The 18,118-nt window shown below is 42.5% G+C and overlaps 1 protein-coding gene across 2 annotated transcripts in view; it reads right to left on the reverse strand.

The window, feature by feature from the left end:
• LOC146833942 (uncharacterized) overlaps nucleotides 1-18,118 on the reverse strand; it is a 302,258-nt gene that overhangs the window by 15,750 nt on the left and 268,390 nt on the right. The window contains exon 7 of one of the 2 annotated variants that reach the window (XM_085600110.1): nucleotides 5,203-5,813. The exons of the other annotated variant lie outside the window; for it this stretch is intronic. Within the exon in view, the coding sequence (XP_085456236.1) occupies nucleotides 5,800-5,813 (14 nt within the window). The 3' untranslated portion in view covers nucleotides 5,203-5,799. Of the gene's footprint in view, nucleotides 1-5,202; nucleotides 5,814-18,118 lie in introns of those variants that run through there. 2 annotated transcript variants of the gene reach the window in all.

Consider the following 18,118-nt stretch of genomic DNA (forward strand, 5'->3'; position numbering starts at 1 on the left):
GACTTTGTTAAAATGAACCTGCCTAGCATCAATGCAGGCACTCTTGCACCATTGTGCAAGGGTGCCTCCATTGAAGGGAATGATTGTTTCTGTCCAGGAAGGTGTTCCTTCTTGCACATAAACAATCAGAAATGGTGTTTTGAAACTTCTATGTGTGCTGCTTAATTCAGCATATATAGAAGTTGCAAAATGCAACATCATATTTTTATTATGTTTGTTTATGTGCAGGAAGGGACACCTCCCTGCACATAAGCAATCAATGGCGTTTTGCTGTTTCTATGTGTGCCGCACAACGCAGCACACATAGCAGGAGCAAAAATTTGATGAAATGAATCTTTTATCTTCGTTGCGCAAGGGTAAGACCAGGTTTTCACTGCTCTTAATTTAGGCACTGGCCCATATTTATGCCACACTTGTAAATATGGGGCAGCTTCAAAATCATTGTGTGTTGTGGTGGAACACACACCACAGCACCCATTGCACGCCCCTTCCATGCTAAGTATAGTGTGAAAGGGTGCCTTATTCACAAGGCAGCGTTAAGGCATGTTAAGTGGCTTAACGCAGTCTTGTGAATAAGGCAAAGCCCTTATTGCCGCCACGTCAAGAAAAGTCATGTTGTCGTGGCACTAGGGGCTTGTAAATCTGCCCCCAATTTGTAGTCCCAATATAAAAATGTATTGTTGCAAGATAGTCTCATACTCCACAATCCTGCTTTGGGCATGTGTTGTGTGTCAGACAGTCAATTTACATCCCTTCATGTATGCAACATGAACTGAGACATGTATGTAATAGTTTTAAAATTGTATGTAGGTGACTTCAATATTGAACATGTCACATGTGCCAAATCATGAAAGATAAATGCTCCTTTTTCGTGTGTCACAGCTGGTTGACCATTATTCACTCAAGGTGACATTGATGCCTTCATGGACCCATGAGCCGCTGGCGAGTGCCTTAGTCGATGTATGTTGCTATAAAAAACAAAAAAGATTGTTTGTGATGACTAGTCCGTTATGTTGTTGAACACACTCTGGGGGTGCATGACATGGATATCACCTCTACCATGATAAGCTAGCATCATGAGAAGATTTTGGGCCATAATTATGATGAAGTAATGGAGCGCAGCATTAGCCTTCTTGTCTCAATGCAATGCCTCCCCACTTCGGAAATGCAGTCCTGCACCATACTTACAACAATACAGCTCATCCCAGCGTTTTGCCATGCTCTGGTGCAAAATTATCTGCCTCCTGCAAAATGTAGGCACTCTTGCACCATTGTGCAAGGGTGCCTGTGTTAGTTCTAGACAGCAAAAGATGGCACTGTTGTTTTGAAAACTGCTAGGTGCCCCTTAATATGGCACATTTCTTGATTCCATGCATTTTAAACATGTTTGAGCAGATTGTCAACCAACTTTAAATGACACCACCCTACACCAGTCTTCACAAAGGGCCCCCCATACATTCTTTCAATTTGATGTTCCATACCATGGAATGCATTAGGTCCATCCTTCAACTTTGCAATTGTTGCTGTGACCTCATGGTGCTTCTACAGAACTTAATACTGTGTGAAGTTGTTACACCATGTACCTGCAATGGATGTAGTGTTGTGAAGTCAACTGCAACTTCTTTTTCAACTCCTTAAGGGAATATGCCTTCTTGGTAGTGTAGCATGTGTACATGGTAGCATTAGTACACTTTGGCTATAGAAAAAAACACATGGTGTAGGCTGTAGTGACTGTGAGTATGTAGCACTTTCACCGTGTCTACATGTGCAAATTGTGCATATTACTTCAGCCGATGCATCTGTGTTTCACTGTTTACATACAGAAAACAATATGTTGGAGGGAAGTTGGTGATGTGTATGACCAGACATGGAATTCATGTACACACTGGCATGATGTAGCAGTCACTTAAGATGAGAGCATTGGTGCCACACTTGTCAGTGGAAAGTATCATTACAATGAGGCAGTATCATACACAAGATGGGATCTGGTGTATGTGACAATGTTGGAGGAGAGGTCTAACCCAGACCTAAAACTGGCTGGAATGAGAAAATACAAGGTTGATACATTGTGATGTGCCCAGCAACACATTCAACCATTGTTCCTTGTCTTACTTCCATTGTGAAAAATATATGATATGTTGTGTTTCAAATAGCTGACTTGTGAAATACAAGTACTCAGATGCTTCAAGTAGATGTATACAGCATGAATCCTGGAAGTGCAGCTGTGGAGACATATCCAACTATGCAGCAGTTGGAGGATTTGTGATTTGGGTGACTGTTGTATAAGAGTAACACGTTGGTACTTAGTGGTCTGCCCCTATTACAACCAGTAAATAATCTTTCTTTGGGTAAATGTCATGCCCTCGGTCTGAAAAGGGCCTGTAACTCAGTCTCCTCTGGTACATTCCCCTGGTAAACTCTGTTTGAGTTTGTGTCAACATCCCCATTCAACTTAGCTAACCTTGCACAGTTTTTCCTGGACTCTGCCATTGCTATATGCCATACCATACATTACCATTGTGGTATCGATGTCAGGTTGTGATAAGAGTTTTGCTTCAAATGTAACTTGCCAGATCATGCTTGAAGTAGTAAACAGTTGATTAGAGTGTAAAGTTCCTGTAGTTGTGCACTTTAGCGTGGAAGATACTTTCTGAACCTTATTCTTTGTCAAGCTTCTTACATCTTGTCATGTGTCTTTCATTACAGACAACATGTCACCTCAGGCAGTCAGAATATTTAAGGAGAGGGTGGAAGGACAGTGGAAAGCCACTCCCCAGGGTGCCTCAAAAGCCACCAGACAGAGTGGTGTGCTGCCTGCCACGTCCAGGCCCCAGAGTGACAGTGACAACCTTCCAAGCACTTGGGGTGTGCAATATGTAACCCCTCATTGAGTGCCATCTGCAGGTTTGCAACATGCGGCACCTGCCCCACCTTCCGCAAAAACATCAGCTGCTCAACCGGCTGCACCAGCACCACCTGCCCGCCAACTACAGCTGCTCAACGGGCTGCACCAGCACCACCTGCACTACCAACTGCAGCTTCCCAACCGGCTTCAGCAGCACCACTGCCCACACAGAGACAGTCTACACCTTGCACCTTGGATGATCGCAGATTGTTGTTGGACCTAAATTAAGGTGGCCTCATTGGAAAAAGACGTGGCAAAGGTCTTAACCCACCTTCAGGACATAAAGGGTGGCCTGTGCCTTTCTGAGCCACTTGTGATTGGACAAAGCCCCTTATATATATAGTCCCCCAACCCTTGTTTTTTTTTACTTATATTGGGGCAGATTTGCAAGCCCCTTGCTCCACTTGTGCGTCATTTTTAACATGGAAAAAATGACGCAAAAGTGGCGCACGGGGCTTTTAAATCTGCCCCATCTGGTGTAAATATATATAGTGTAATGTAGTGTTAAGTATACGTTTAGTATAGGTTTAGAGTAGGTTTAGGATAGTGTTAGGTGTAGATAATGAAAAATAAATATATATGTGCTGAAATTGCTGCTCCAAGGAGAAGCCTCCGTGGAGTATTTTAACAAATCCCACAAATTTCCATTTAATTGACATTCGAGCACAGCAGTGGCATGGAAGAAGGCATACGCCGAAACGTGTCTGCCACGTGTGAGATCGATGGCAACATGCTGTATTTGTGTGCATTGTGGTGGAAATTAAAACCTTGCTGCATCACGACCCTAGCTGTGTCAGACCCGTTTCTTAGGAGGAAGCGGGATTGGAGGTGGATATATATATATATATATATATATATATATGTGTATATATATATATATATATATATATATTCACTTAAAAAACCATAGGTTTCACACATGTTATAGTTAGCTGGACATTTCCCTCGTAAAAAACCAATGAAATTCCCCCGTTATAGTTATTGCAGGCAACTATAACACACGCGACAGCAATCCTCTGCTGATGACGTCAGATATTACATCACTGTATTTAGACACCTATTTACCCATGTCTTCTTCCATTAATCTTTAGCTATACATATATTACAAATATTTATTTTTCAGAAAGACACATGTAATCAGTGATGTGATATCTGACGTCATCAGCAGAGGATTGCGGTCGCGTGAGTTATAGTTGCCTGCACTAACTATAACGGGGGAATTTCATTGTTTTTTTATGAGGGAAATGTCCAGCTAACTATAACATGTGTGAAACCTATGGTTTTTTAAGTGAATTTGCACGGTTTTTTAAATGCTAATTCCTAACTATAACGTGTGTGAAACCTATGGTTTTTTAAGTGAATTTGTACGTTTTTTTAAATGCTAAGTTATGTATTTATTAATATATTTTTTTTTCAGGTTTTCACCGTGCGCGCACTGTGCGCGCGTTGTGGGCACTCAGGGCGCTTCGCGTACCGAGCGCCCACAATGCGTTGTTTGTGCCGTGCGCGCACGGTGCGCGAACCCCGCGCTTTTTCGAAAAAAAAAATAAATGTTTTTTTCACCCTTGGGGGTCCTTCAGTGACCCCCTGACAAAGGCTAGGGGGTCAGGAACTGTCCACCCTTCCCCCTTTTCACATTCTCCACCTTTGTTTTTCACTGCCTCAGACTGCGAGAGACAAAATGGCGGCCGACACTCCCTGATTTCGACCGATTCGAATGTTTACTGACATCTAACAACCAATCAGAATTGCGCTCGCGCACGTCACTGTGCGCGCACGGTGCACGCACGGTGCGCGCCTATAGGTATATATGTACTTTTAACTGCAATTTTCTCAGGAACTACTGAACAGATTGACTCCAGATATGCAAAAGGCACATCCCTGACCTGATGACTACCTCTCTGCCAAATTTCAAGTAATTCTGTTCAGCCGTTCGGGCTGTACCTTGGACTAAAGTTCCCTATGGAAAAATGCATGGGGAAAATGCGTTTAGGGACCCCCCTTTTTTCTCAGCCCCCGCTTGACGAATCCCCCCGAGATTTTCAGGGTAGGAGCGGAGCGGAGCGCCCCACCTATTTTGAAAATTTTGCGAGGATTCGTCAATCGGCGCCAAAGTTATTGCAAATAGAATTTTCAGATTTCCTATGGAAACACGGTCCTAACTATAACTATCTACTGGCGACCGCCAGTAGATAATTTACACACACATATATACACACACACATATATATATATATTTATATATATATTTCACAAGATGCAAATCCACGGGAAAGAAAGGATACACACGAGCCCACTTGATCAGTACAGCAGTTTATTTTTCAATTTGGCAGAGAAGGACGACGCGTTTCGACCAAGTCCGTTGTCTTGATCACATGACCATCGCCTCCATTACATGACTTTTTAAAGGGTAAGTGCACATTTTCAAGTCATAAACATAAAAGGAATCTTTGTTGCACATTAATGAAATCATGACACAACAAAAAATTAAATTAACAGGCGCGACTGTATTGCAGAGGTTATTTTGTCGAATATTGATCATTATCAATGATTGTATATGCTGGTATTGAGTAAGTCTAAATGTTGTGTCTGTTAGCCCGGTATTGGGATAGTCAGTGACTACTGGATGGTGCGTAACTGGCTGTGTTTGCTGAAGTTGTGGACTAGTGCTCTTTTCATGAGAGGAGGCTATGTGCTACGGTGTGGTTAGAGGGATGTCCCTCGTGAGTGGGTTTCAAGTAAGACCTAACTTGGTCATTGTGTTATATATTCAGTGTTATCGGGGGTGAAGTACCCTCGGCATACACTCAGTAGTGACTAGGAGTAAAGGTGGAGGATCTGCCAATTAACTCCGGTGCTCGTAATCCTACAACGGATGGAAAGTTCAAGGTGATTCAGAGCAATGGTCCTGTACAAAATCAGAATACAAAATAGTTAGCAACATAGCATATCATATCAAGGTTAATATTGCAAATTTTCACAGCACTGATTTACTCTGACCAGTTTCATAAGATTAAAGTTTGAGAGGGATAAAATTGTGCCTGTGTTGGATTTGAGAAAAGCGCAATTAAAATAAATTAGGAAGGGGGGAGGTAGAGGTCGGGCGTGAGTGGTCCACCAAGGCCATGGTGATTCAATGGGTGGTTGTGTACAGTTACAGGTGAGTATACAATTCCTCGTCCTGGTTCAGGCCATCAGGGAATTTGATACCTGCTAGGAGGATGAACGCGATTCGATTTGCCGTAGACCAGCTATGCGGTTACCTCCTCTTGGGTTGGGTGTGACTGTATCCAGTCCAAAGAATTTGGCTTTGGTCCAGTCAGCCCCGTGTTCCCTTGAGAAGTGTCTCGCTGTACTGTAGCTTTGGTCGCAATTTGTGATCGCTCGTCAGTGTTCTAAGATGCGTTTTTTGACCGGGAAGGTGGTAGGCCCGATATACTACAAATGGCAGGGGCACACTATTGCGTATACCACAAAGTCTGTGCTACATGTGATCAGTTTGGGAATTTTCCAGATAGTCTTGGTTCTCTCTAGTGTGACTTCAAGTACATTACTGCTGTTTTTACATGCTTTGCAGTTCCCGCGTTTACGGAAGTGCTTTGCTTGCCTGAGCCGGAGTTAAACAAACAGGGGTAACCCTATAACCCAAGGAACCTGGGCTTCATCAATATATAAGAACAATGGTTCCGTAGGGAGAAAAGATTATTTACAATAAGGATAAATCAATTAAACAAAACAACACAGCAAAAGATGATCTAACAAATAATTAATCCTTAGGCAATGAATAATTATTCAAAAAACATAATAATTTATTTTTTGTATTTCAAGTGAATTTTAAATCATTCATTAATTCCTTCCATCTGTACAAAAAAATCAAAAAGGCTGTATATACAATGATATTTACAAGAAAACGACGCAGTGACAAAGTGAATAAGGTGACTTAATGTGATAGTGAAAATGTGAATATTTACAATATATGTATGTGATTATCAATAAAATACATAGAAAATTTTGCAAAGATTTTTTGCAAAAGAGTCCTCAGCTGAATTCTGGTTAGGTAGTGATCCTTGTAAGGCACTGGTCCTAATTTTTCGTGTATACAAGGAGTTCCAATTAGTACTGGACTGTGGAACCGTCAACGTTTCGACCCTATACCACCAGTTGTTCTATACAATCATAGCGGGTCTTCTTCAGGACATGGGAGAAGTATAACAGCCTAATAGTAGGTGATAGGGCAAATGTCCAGCAATGTGACGTAGTTGCCGCTCACTTTCAGTCAGAAGAGACTACCAGTGTTGTAGAGGATCTAAGTTCGTCTTCTTCTAGTTATTTGGTCATTTTCTTCTTTTTAATTCAGATTAATGAGCCAGGTTTGAATCACTGACTTCCAGGTAGATACTCTGCTTGGCGGGAGGCACGGTTATCAGGATGCGATTTCGACTGATATGTGAATATATTCTTAGTCTCGGGCAGTCAGTCCGGAGCACGCCGTGGCCGTGCGCGAGCTCAATTCTGATTGGTGGTTACATGACTGTAAACATTCGAATCGGTCGAAATCAGAAAGTGTCGGCCGCCATTTTCTGTCTCTCGCTCTGAAAAACAAAGGTGGATAACGTGAAAAGGGGGCAACGAAGAGAGTTGCAGACCCCCTAGCGTTTGTCAGGGGGTCCACGAAGGACCAAAAAGTACGAAAAATAAATGTAATAATTGTTTTTAAAAATCACGGAGTGCGCGTACGGTAAGCTTACCGTACGGTAAAAAAAAATTAAAAGAATTAAGAATCACATTTAATATATAAATGTAAGGACCCCCAAGGGAGAAAAAAACAATTGATATTTTCTAAAAAATGGCGAGGCGTGCACGGCACGAAATGCGCAACAGGGGCGCTCGGTGCGCGAAGCGCACCGTGCGCGCAGGGTGTGTGCACGGTGAAAAACCAGAAAAAAAAATTCAAAATAAATACATAACTTAGCATTTAAAAAAACGTACAAATTCACTGTAAAAAACCATAGGTTTCACACACGTTATAGTTAGGAATTAGCATTTAAAAAACCTTGCAAATTCACTTAAAAAACCATAGGTTTCACACAAGTTATAGTTAGCTGTACATTTCACTCGTAAAAAACCAATGAAATTCCACGTTATAGTTAGATCAGGTAACTATAACTTGCGCGACCGCAATCCACAATGTGTCATTTCAGATGTCATCATTGATGTCATGAGTGATGTCACTGACCATGTCATGAGTGATGTAATATGTGACATCATCAGCAGTTTATTGTGGGCGCGCAAGTTATAGTTACCTGATCTAACTATAACGTGGAATTTCATTGGTTTTTTTACGAGTGAAATGTACAGCTAACTATAACTTGTGTGAAACCTATGGTTTTTTAAGTGAATTTGCAAGGTTTTTTAAATGCTAATTCCTAACTATATTGTGTGTGAAACCTGTGGTTTTTTCAGTGAATATATATATATATATTATCTACTGGCGGCCGCCAGTAGATAGTTATAGTTACAACCTAGTTTCCATAGGAAATCTCAAAATTCTATTTTGAATAACTTTGGCGCCGGTTGACGAATCCTCACGAAATTTCAAAACTAATGGGGCGCTCCGTTCAGCTCCTACCCTGAAAGTATCAGGGTGATTCGTCAAGCAGGGGCCGAGAAAAAAGGGGGGTCCCAAAACACGTTTTCCCCATGCATTTTTCCATAGGACCTTTAGACACAGCTACAGCCCGAACGGCTGAACAGAATTACTTGAAATTTGGCAGAGAGGTAGCCATAAGGTCAAGGAAGTGCCTTTTGCATGTCTGGTCTAAATCTGTTCAGTGTTTCCTGAGAAAATAGCATTTAAAAGCATATATATATATGTGGGCGAAGCCTAACCACACATCTCATCCTGAGATCTGATTGGCTGTCAGCACTTCATCCAAGAAGTGCTGGCAGCCATCTTGGGACCAATATACATGATAGCACCTCATTAAAAAGCATTGCAGTTAATAGAAGGTTTTAAGACTTTAGTTACATTATAAATCATTTGTTGATGGTACCATACTCATTTTAGGAATTGTGGTATGTTCTAAGGTGATTTCACCATGTGATATCATGATTGAGAGAAAAATATTTTCTCATGCTTTTACCACAGAGGTTTGGAAGGTGATCTATAAGCTAAACTGAGAGTTTATTTTCTGTAAATTCACATTATCTTTCTCAGTCATGTGAGATTGAAGTCTGACATTCTCAGTAAAACATGTACATCCAACAAGGGCAGAGACTGTCAGTTGATTCCTTTGTGTTCTACTGCAGCTTCCCAGAGTGTTCCAAAGAACTACTAGAGCGCTAACAGTCCTACTTATGATAAACGTATGGCACACCTGAAGCCATCTTGCTTGGATTAAAGTGGTAACTCTTAAAACATTTAATTTAAAAAGGAACAAAATGAGGGGGTTCATTTTTCCATAAAATGTATGATTAGTGCTGCAGAAAGAAAAATTAGGGCACATTTTGAGTGACTTCTCAAATCCTCTTCTATTTTATTAAAAAATTCTGACATGCAGACTGAAACATGCACTTTCAATACCAGCAGCAGTTTTCCCTGGTGAGCAGTAGCTTTACTACAGTGATCTAATGAGCAAAAAGAGTGCTAACATTCTGAATTTATGGCAAATATGTGACACATCTGAATGCCTTCTTGATGGAATCAAAGTAAAAAACTGAAAGTATTTCCTACTGAGGAGACTGCGGTAAATGAGGAAATTAGGAAACTTCATAACAAATAAGTCTCCCAAGATGGCCACCAGAGACAAAAGAGCCCAAATGTAGCCCAAATATCACCCAGATGTAGCCCAAGTATAGCCCAATGACAGAATGTCCCAGAATGTTCTTAAAAACAACTAGAGCGCTTACTGTCTTCATTATGACAAAAGTATGGCACACCTGAAGCCATCTTGATTGGAATAAACTGGTAACACTTAAAACATTTAATTTAAAAAGGAACACAATGAGGGGGTTCATTTTGCCATAGAAATTATGATTAATGCTGAAGAAAGAAAATGAGTGCACATTTTGAGTGACTTTTCAAATCCTCTTCTATTTCATTAAAAAATTCTGACATGCAGACTGAAACATGCACTTTTAATACCAGGAGCAGACTTCCATGGTGAACAGTAGTTTTACTACAGTGATCTAATGAGCAACTAGAGTGCTAACATTCAGAATTTATGGCAAATGTGTGACATATCTGAATACCTTCATGATGGAATCAAAGTAAAAAACTGAAAGCATTTCCTACTGAGGAGACTGCAGTACATGAGGAAATTAGGAAACTTCATAACAAATAAATCTCCCAAGATGGCCATCGGAGACAAAAGAGCCCAAATGTAGCCCAAAATCACCCAGATGTAGCCCAAATATAGCCCAATGACAGAAGTGTGCAAAACACTTATTATTTTGTGTTTTTGCAGTGTTATATAGTGCAGACTTGTCAGGTATTGGAGTGCTTTACATGAGCATTGGTTACATCACACAAGAACAAATTCATTTTGGTTGTAGACATGGGGAGACTAAGTGATTTGACCAGAATCACAGAATGTCGAGCTGAAGCAGAAACGTCAACTTGGTTCCCCAGTTGCAAAGTCTGCAGTTCTGGAAGTAACACCACATCCTCTCCCCTAAGTGCAACATTTAATCAAGTGGTCAACTGGATAAAAAAACATAAAGATAACAAATAATTTAAAAGTGCTTTGTCGCTATTTGAAAACTCAGAAAATATGTCCTTATTTTAGTCTGTTAGAGCACTAACCATAATTTTGATGCCAATAAGACCCTCTCATATATGTAATTTCTAAAGGAAATGCTCTAGGTATTACAGTTTTGATTACATCAAGATGATGTCAGGCGTTCCACACTTTTGTAATAAATATAGAATGTTAGCAATCTAGTTGTTCATTAGGATACTGTTGAGAGGCAGAGGCCAGGGGCACGGACTCTGAAAATTGAAGGCAGGTAGGAGGGTGCAAAGGCAACAATTTAACCACACTGAGCAGGCAGGAATGGCCGTGGAAGCACAACAGACTATGGAGGGCAGTGGAAAGGGGGGCAGGGGCAACAATCCAACAATACAGGACTTGCAAGAGAGGCTGTTGGAGGGAAGATCTATTACGGGTCAAGGAAGCTAGGGGCGGTCCCCAGAGCCCCGGGAGCCACCACAGAACTGAGCAGGAGAGTGAGTCAGGGACAAAAGGGGCACCTTAATTTGAGCCGGGGTGCCTAGGAACGCTTGCTCCAAAAATGAAGAAAACAGACATATGAGACATGGAATTGGAGGCAGAATACAATGGCAGTTTAATGAGAAGATGCAACTTCAAAGAAACCGCAGAATAGAGACATAAAGTACAAAATCCAGAATCCAGATAATCATACAGCTGTCATGATATTCTCTGTATTTCAATTAATGTACTGACAGAGAGAGAGAAAAAACACATCTATGAATGCATCATGAGAAACAAGTTACACCAAGGAAAATGTTACCTAGGAACACTCACGTTTACTCTTAGAGCAAGCATTCCTGCAATTACAATACAAAATCTTTTAAATGCAAAAGTAAAGAGAACAATGGGCAAACATAACATGACATTTCATATAGGTAAAATAGAATAAGATACTTCATGCAAAGCAGAGCAAGACATTTTAAGCAAAGGAAGACAAGAGCTCCCAGCTCTTGGGGAAAACCTGCACAGCCTGTTAACCTACATACAGACGGCGAGGTAGTCCGTCGATATCTGTGGGTGCTCCCTTTTTATATCATTTTGTGGGCTCCTTTGCACGCTACATCTACCTACGTATGCTACCCAAAAGCTTCGTCTGCAGATTTTACCAGACATTTCGTCATTTACCCACTTAATGCTGACAATGGACTGGGTGAAAAGGTCAGTCTCTCAGGCCAATCGCTTATCGTAAGTTCCATAGAGCAAGCAGAAAATAATGGGTATTGTACGGGAATTCAATATATTCATGTATAAAATCTCCTCAGTTCTCCTAACTTGACGCTCTGCGGTTGCCACTTCCTTAAAAGCGGGAAACCTGCCCAGGAAGCAAGTACCAGTCCAGGATGCAGCCTACTGTATGTCAACAGCTTCAGGGGGATGTTGAACTTTGATACCGAGCACGGAGCACTCGGGTAGGGTGGGGGCTACTAGTTTGGAGCAGAAGGCCTCGCAGACCTGCCTTCAGACTGCTATACACTAAAATTGCAGAGCTATGGTCAATTTAACAAAGAGGCCTACATATTGAACAGAAGGGCCTACACAGGGGTTTTATGCTGGCTGAGTGGTAAGGATGTCTCAGGATAATTATATAGCAACAAAGGACCCGCTGGTCAATTTAATACGGCCTACAAATGCGGCTGGCAGGGCAAGGACAAGGGTCTCATACTTCAGGTGTGGACAGAACGAGCCAGGGGACCCCTGTGATACAAAATCTACCCTCCTTCAAGGCTGTGGCAATGTAATAGACCATTGTGGGCAGAAGGAAGAGGCAATGGTAGTACAACCATACATGCCAACAGACCCGATTCAGCCAGGAAACGTCCAATGTTTTTAAGCTCAAATGGGCTTTATTTGATCTGTCTCCTGTCTACAATATCCTCTTTTTCAATGTAACTCAATGGGGAAAATCAATACCCCAGTTTTTTTTCAAAATCTCCCTCTTACCAAGTTCAAAATGTTCGCAAGTATGGTACATTGGATCATGGAAGGAAATGGGATAGGGACATGGACTTGGATAACAGAGGACAGGAGGGACATGGAGAGGTGCACCAAACTGACCCTGCAGGGCAGGCATCAGGGTTTGCAGCAGCACAATACACCACACAGGGCATGCAGGACGGGAGTGCAGCACAACAATCCATAGAAAGCAAGAGGGAGGGGACAGGACCATGCACATGGACAACAGAGAACAGAGGGGCAAGAGGCAATGGTAGCTAGCTGACCATAATGGACAGACAGGAGAGAAAGCTGCAGCATAACAAACCATAAAGGGCAGGAGGGACGGATCAGGGGCATTACAATGGACTAGACAAGCCAGGAGGGAGGGAGTAGGGGTCTGCACATGTAAACAGAGGGCTGGGGGCAAGGGGGCAGGGCAGGAGCAGCAAGATAGCCATGGAGGTCAGGCAGGATGGGCACTAGAAGCAAGACACACCATGAAGAGCAACAGTGAGACTGTGATGGCATACACACAGACCATGGAGGGAAGGTGGGAGGGGGTCAGGGGCAGCTAACTGACCACATAGGGAAGGTGGGAGGGGCCATGGCAGCACAGAAGACCATGCATGGCAAGTGGGAGGGTTAGTGGCAGCACAATGGCTATGATGGGCAAGAAGGAGGGTGCAGGGGCATGCACAAAGGACGATGGAGGATAGAAGGGAGGGTCAGGACCTGTGCACAGACAAGAAAGTTCAGGGGAAGGGACCTCACAACAGACCACACGGGGCAGGCAGGAGGAGCAGTTGCAGCACAACAGACCAGGGAGGGCAGAAGGGTGTGGCAGTACAATGGACCATGTAGGACAGGAGGAAGAGGATAGGGGCATGGCATGTGGACAGGCAGGGTGGAGGTGGCAGGGACAGGTTACAGTCATCTGACAATGCTAGGCAGGTGGGAGGGGAGTGGCAGCTCAACAGAACACTCAGAGTAGATAGGAGTGGCAGGTCCATGGGACATGGTGGGCAAAAAGGATGGAGCAGGGGCATGCACAAAGACATCGGAGGGCAGGGGGAAGGAGAATAGGGGCAGCAAGCTAAGCACAGAGTTTAAGCAGGAGGTCAATGATGGAGCATAGAATTGGGCAATGGAGGGCAGGAGGAGTGGACTGGTACATCATACTAAATTGAGGGCAGTGGCAGCACATCAGACCATGCATGGCAGGAGGGAGGAGGCTAGTCCATGGATTCACACAACAGAGGATAGGGAGGAGGGGGATGGGGCAGCAAGCTAACTGTTCAGAGAAGGCGGGTATTAGGAACTTTATTGTTTTTAAAATGTGTGACTGTGCAAACTATTTAAAATACGAACAAGTATGCAGCATAATCTCACTTTTATTCAGGAAGAAGAGGACGTTTGGGACTGTGACTCCGGGCTCACTTGGCAGAAACATCCCCTGACCCTCCACCCCCCATCGCAAAATGTAATGCCCGTGAAAAGGGTAGGTGGACGCAGTGTTATATAGAACATAGTCCTGAGAGCACGATTGAAAATGAAAACTAGATATAGTATATGGTATAAACTATGCATCAAAAAGTGTGATATAAGATGAACCGGGGCGTGAAATATAATATGCAATACATTGTGCGCAATGACAGATTCATTGGAGAGCGCGAGATAGCACAGGCACTAGCGCTTGCTATGTGACATGCGCCTTGGAGTGTAATATGCACAGGGCAGTGTTGTGTAACCTAAGTAGTCTCTAAAGTTGTAATATAAAATATGTGCTGGGTAGTGTAACATTGCATATGCACTGTGACAAAGATATGGATCCCAGATTGTAATATGTATGGCATAGCGCTGTGCTTTATAACATAGGCATCGAGGAAGGCACGTTAGATGGAGCAATATAACCCGTGCGAAGACAGGTGTGGCATGACATATTCACGGGGTGGTGTTACAGTGCACATGGGCTAGAGAGTGTCATAGCATATGCACTAGCTAGTGGAATACAACACTGAGGTGTGTGGCACTCGGCAGGCAATGGTGGGTGTAACACAGCATTGGGCTCTGTCAGGAGCGCGCTGTGACTCTCAAGTGATGTTCGTCCCCTTTCCAGAGAGTAAAATAAAAAGTATTACACATCCGGCAGTGGATGTGTGTTTTATTAACCATGAGGGGGGTTTCTTGCATAGTTTTGGTCCAATTTTTGTCGAATCCCCTTTGAATGGCTTGGTGTGCATGTGTATTAAATGTGCCCGTCAATAGCTACCCATGTTTGTATAAATAAACGTCAAGGGTGTCTACCGGGATTAGGCACGGTAGGGCATCAGACATGTCAGAGCTTCACTAGTGGTGTAAATACATTCCACGTGGATTCATTGCATGCATAGTCGCCTTTTAATGAATATCACGCAAATCGTCATGGTGATAGGTAAGTACGGTTTGTCCAGCATGTCCTAGGTGTGTCTATAAATATATTTTTTTTTTAAATAATAAAAAACAGTGGCCGGCCCTGGGGATTGGGGTCAAAAAAATATAATTAGGAGACAGGCCCTGGGGGATGGGGTCATCAGGGCCAATAATTTAGAATAAGAAGGGGAACCACACAGCCCCCCTTCTTAAAAAATTAAAATAAATAAAAGACTGGCATCGTGCCGGAGGCCATGCCCCCTCCATGCAGCACTCTGCAAACGCGCCCCCAACAGGGATCTCCAGTATGCGCCAGGGAGCTGCGCTGCAGACAGGTGTTCTGAGGCCAAGCCCCTTTTTACACCTCTCTGCAACGCAGCTCTGTGGTGCTTACTGGAGGTACCTAGTGGTCTAGTTTGACCCTAGGGACCCTTAGAATTCAAGGGGACTTAATCTCTCAACTTAGAACAGCCACAGGGCGCGTTTACACAGTGGTGAAGGGAGGGGACGGGGCCTGAGGTGACGTGTGCAAACATGCACTATGGCACGTTTTAAATTGGGGATATAATTTCCCTTCCATACTGAGGGCCCCTGGGGGCTAACTAGCCCACCAAGTGCTTCCAGTAAGCGCCACTGAGCTGCATTGCAAGGAGGTGGTCCAGGCCGTGCCACTTTTTACACCTCTCTGCAACACAGCTCTGTGGCACTTACTGGAGGTACCTAGTGGCCTAGTTGGACCCTAGGGACCCTCAGGATTCAAATGAACTTAATCTCCCAACTAAAAATGGACACAGGGCGTGTTTACACAGTGGTGAAGGGAGGGGACGGGGCCTAAGTTAACGTGTGCAAAAACGCCCTGTGGCCTGTTTTAAGAGGTAGTTTTAATCCCCATGCCCTATTATATACTAGGGGCTTACAGAGGAGGTCATGCTAATCACAGGGGGACCCCAATGCATAATGTTCCCTAGTGTATGTAGGTGTTTTCACTGTATTCTAAGTGTCTTTTAACATAGCACTGGCTCTAGGACTGGTTAGTCAGAATCAGTTACCACCAGTATCCGTCTGAAAAAGTTGAGGGTACAGGATGATTTTGCAACAAGGCTTCTTTCTGCTCTTCCTTTTGTTCTTTCTGCACGTTATCCTTCTTCCTGCACTTATCTTCGTATTTGAGGACTTCTGTTGCTTCTTTCTGCACTTCTTTTGTTTCTTTCTGTGCATTTTTTCTTCTTTCTTCACATGTCCTATCTCTGTAGGCATAGTTAGAAATTAGCATTTAAAAAACCTTTGAAATTCACAAAAAAAAACATAGGTTTCAGGCACGTTATAGTTAGGAATTAGCATTTAAAAAACCTCAGAAATTCACTGAAAAAACCGTAGGTTTCAGGGGTGTTATAGTTAGCTGGACTTTTCACTTGTACAAAACCATTGAAATTCCCCCGTTATAGTTAGTTCAGCTAACTATAACTCGCGCGCCCGCACTGCACTGCTGATGACGTCACATATTACATCACTCATGACATGGTCAGTGACATCACTCATGACATCACTGATGACATCTCAAATGACATCACTGATGACATCATCCTTGTGATAGAGTGGCAGACCTCCTCTCACCCTAATATAACCATTGATACACACATTCAAAAATAGAGACTAACATTTTCAAAACAATGGACATACCAATACCAGTTACAACAACCTCTTCAGTAATTCTAAGATCCACATACACATCCACTCATTCACCAACAGTCCTATACAGTCACTCATACATGTACTCACTCATCATATGTACTCATACACCTATACATCCTGTTACACAATGCCACTCATCCATAGAGTTACTCACACACATAGTCACTCATGCTAATAAAGAATCAAACATACATTTACTTGCATATACAGTTATACACACACCACCACACTTACTTCTACGGAAACTTACACATACTTAGTCTTTTAAACAATCACTTATAGAAACACATACTTATTCATACAGGAACTCTTTCAATCTCTCACTCTCACATATACTCACATATATACACCAATAGTCACATATACTAGTTTAAAATATATGTAGTTACTCATAAAGACACTATTGAGACAGTCATTCGCTCACTAACACACCCATACACACACTCATCCACCCATACAGTCCTGCACACATGCTGTGTTCAACACATACAAACAGTGAGTCACTCATTCATGCACCTATGCACTACGTAATACCCCCCACCGAACCATGCAGACACTCAGACTGATACTCAAAAAACCAACTAATAACCTATATAGACACCCATGTAGCTACTCACCAACCCATGTGGCCACTTATACACAAATTGAGAGACTGATACAGATATTTACATATTTAAACATTACTTACTAAGCCATGTATTCACTATGATACACTTAATCAGTCAGTTACACAATCAATTTTTCAAAAACAAATCATCCATTTAGACACTTATATACCCATTTATTCTTCCATCGACCTTGAGATATACATATATAAAACATATTTAGTTTTCAGAAAAACACACATTCACTGGATGATGTCATCAGTGATGTCATTTGAGATGTCATCAGTGATGTCATGAGTGATGTCACTGACCATGTCATGAGTGATGTAATATGTGACGTCATCAGCAGTGCAGTGCGGGCGCGCAAGTTATAGTTAGCTGAACTAACTATAACGGGGGAATTTCAATGGTTTTGTACAAGTGAAAAGTCCAGCTAACTATAACACCCCTGAAACCTACGGTTTTTTCAGTGAATTTATATATATATATATATATATATATATATATATATATATATATATATATATATATATATATATATATATATATATATATATATATATCCAAATACAAGGCACTCCTGTCTGAGAACGTAGCCCGTTGAGGGGTGGCACGATGCCGGTGGAGTATGCCGGTAGTTAATTTTTTCAAAAAACAGAGTCCCATTCGTGCACTCAGGTCATAGAAAGGACTTCACCAATACACCAAGGATACTTCAAAGGGGGTTTATTATCGTCATAAACCCAACGTGACGCGTTTCACCCTCCTGGGGCTTGCTCACACACCGTTATGCCCATAGA

The sequence above is a fragment of the Triturus cristatus genome, chromosome 4_2 (genome assembly GCF_964204655.1).
Source record: "Triturus cristatus chromosome 4_2, aTriCri1.1, whole genome shotgun sequence".
Taxonomy (NCBI): Eukaryota; Metazoa; Chordata; class Amphibia; order Caudata; family Salamandridae; genus Triturus; species Triturus cristatus.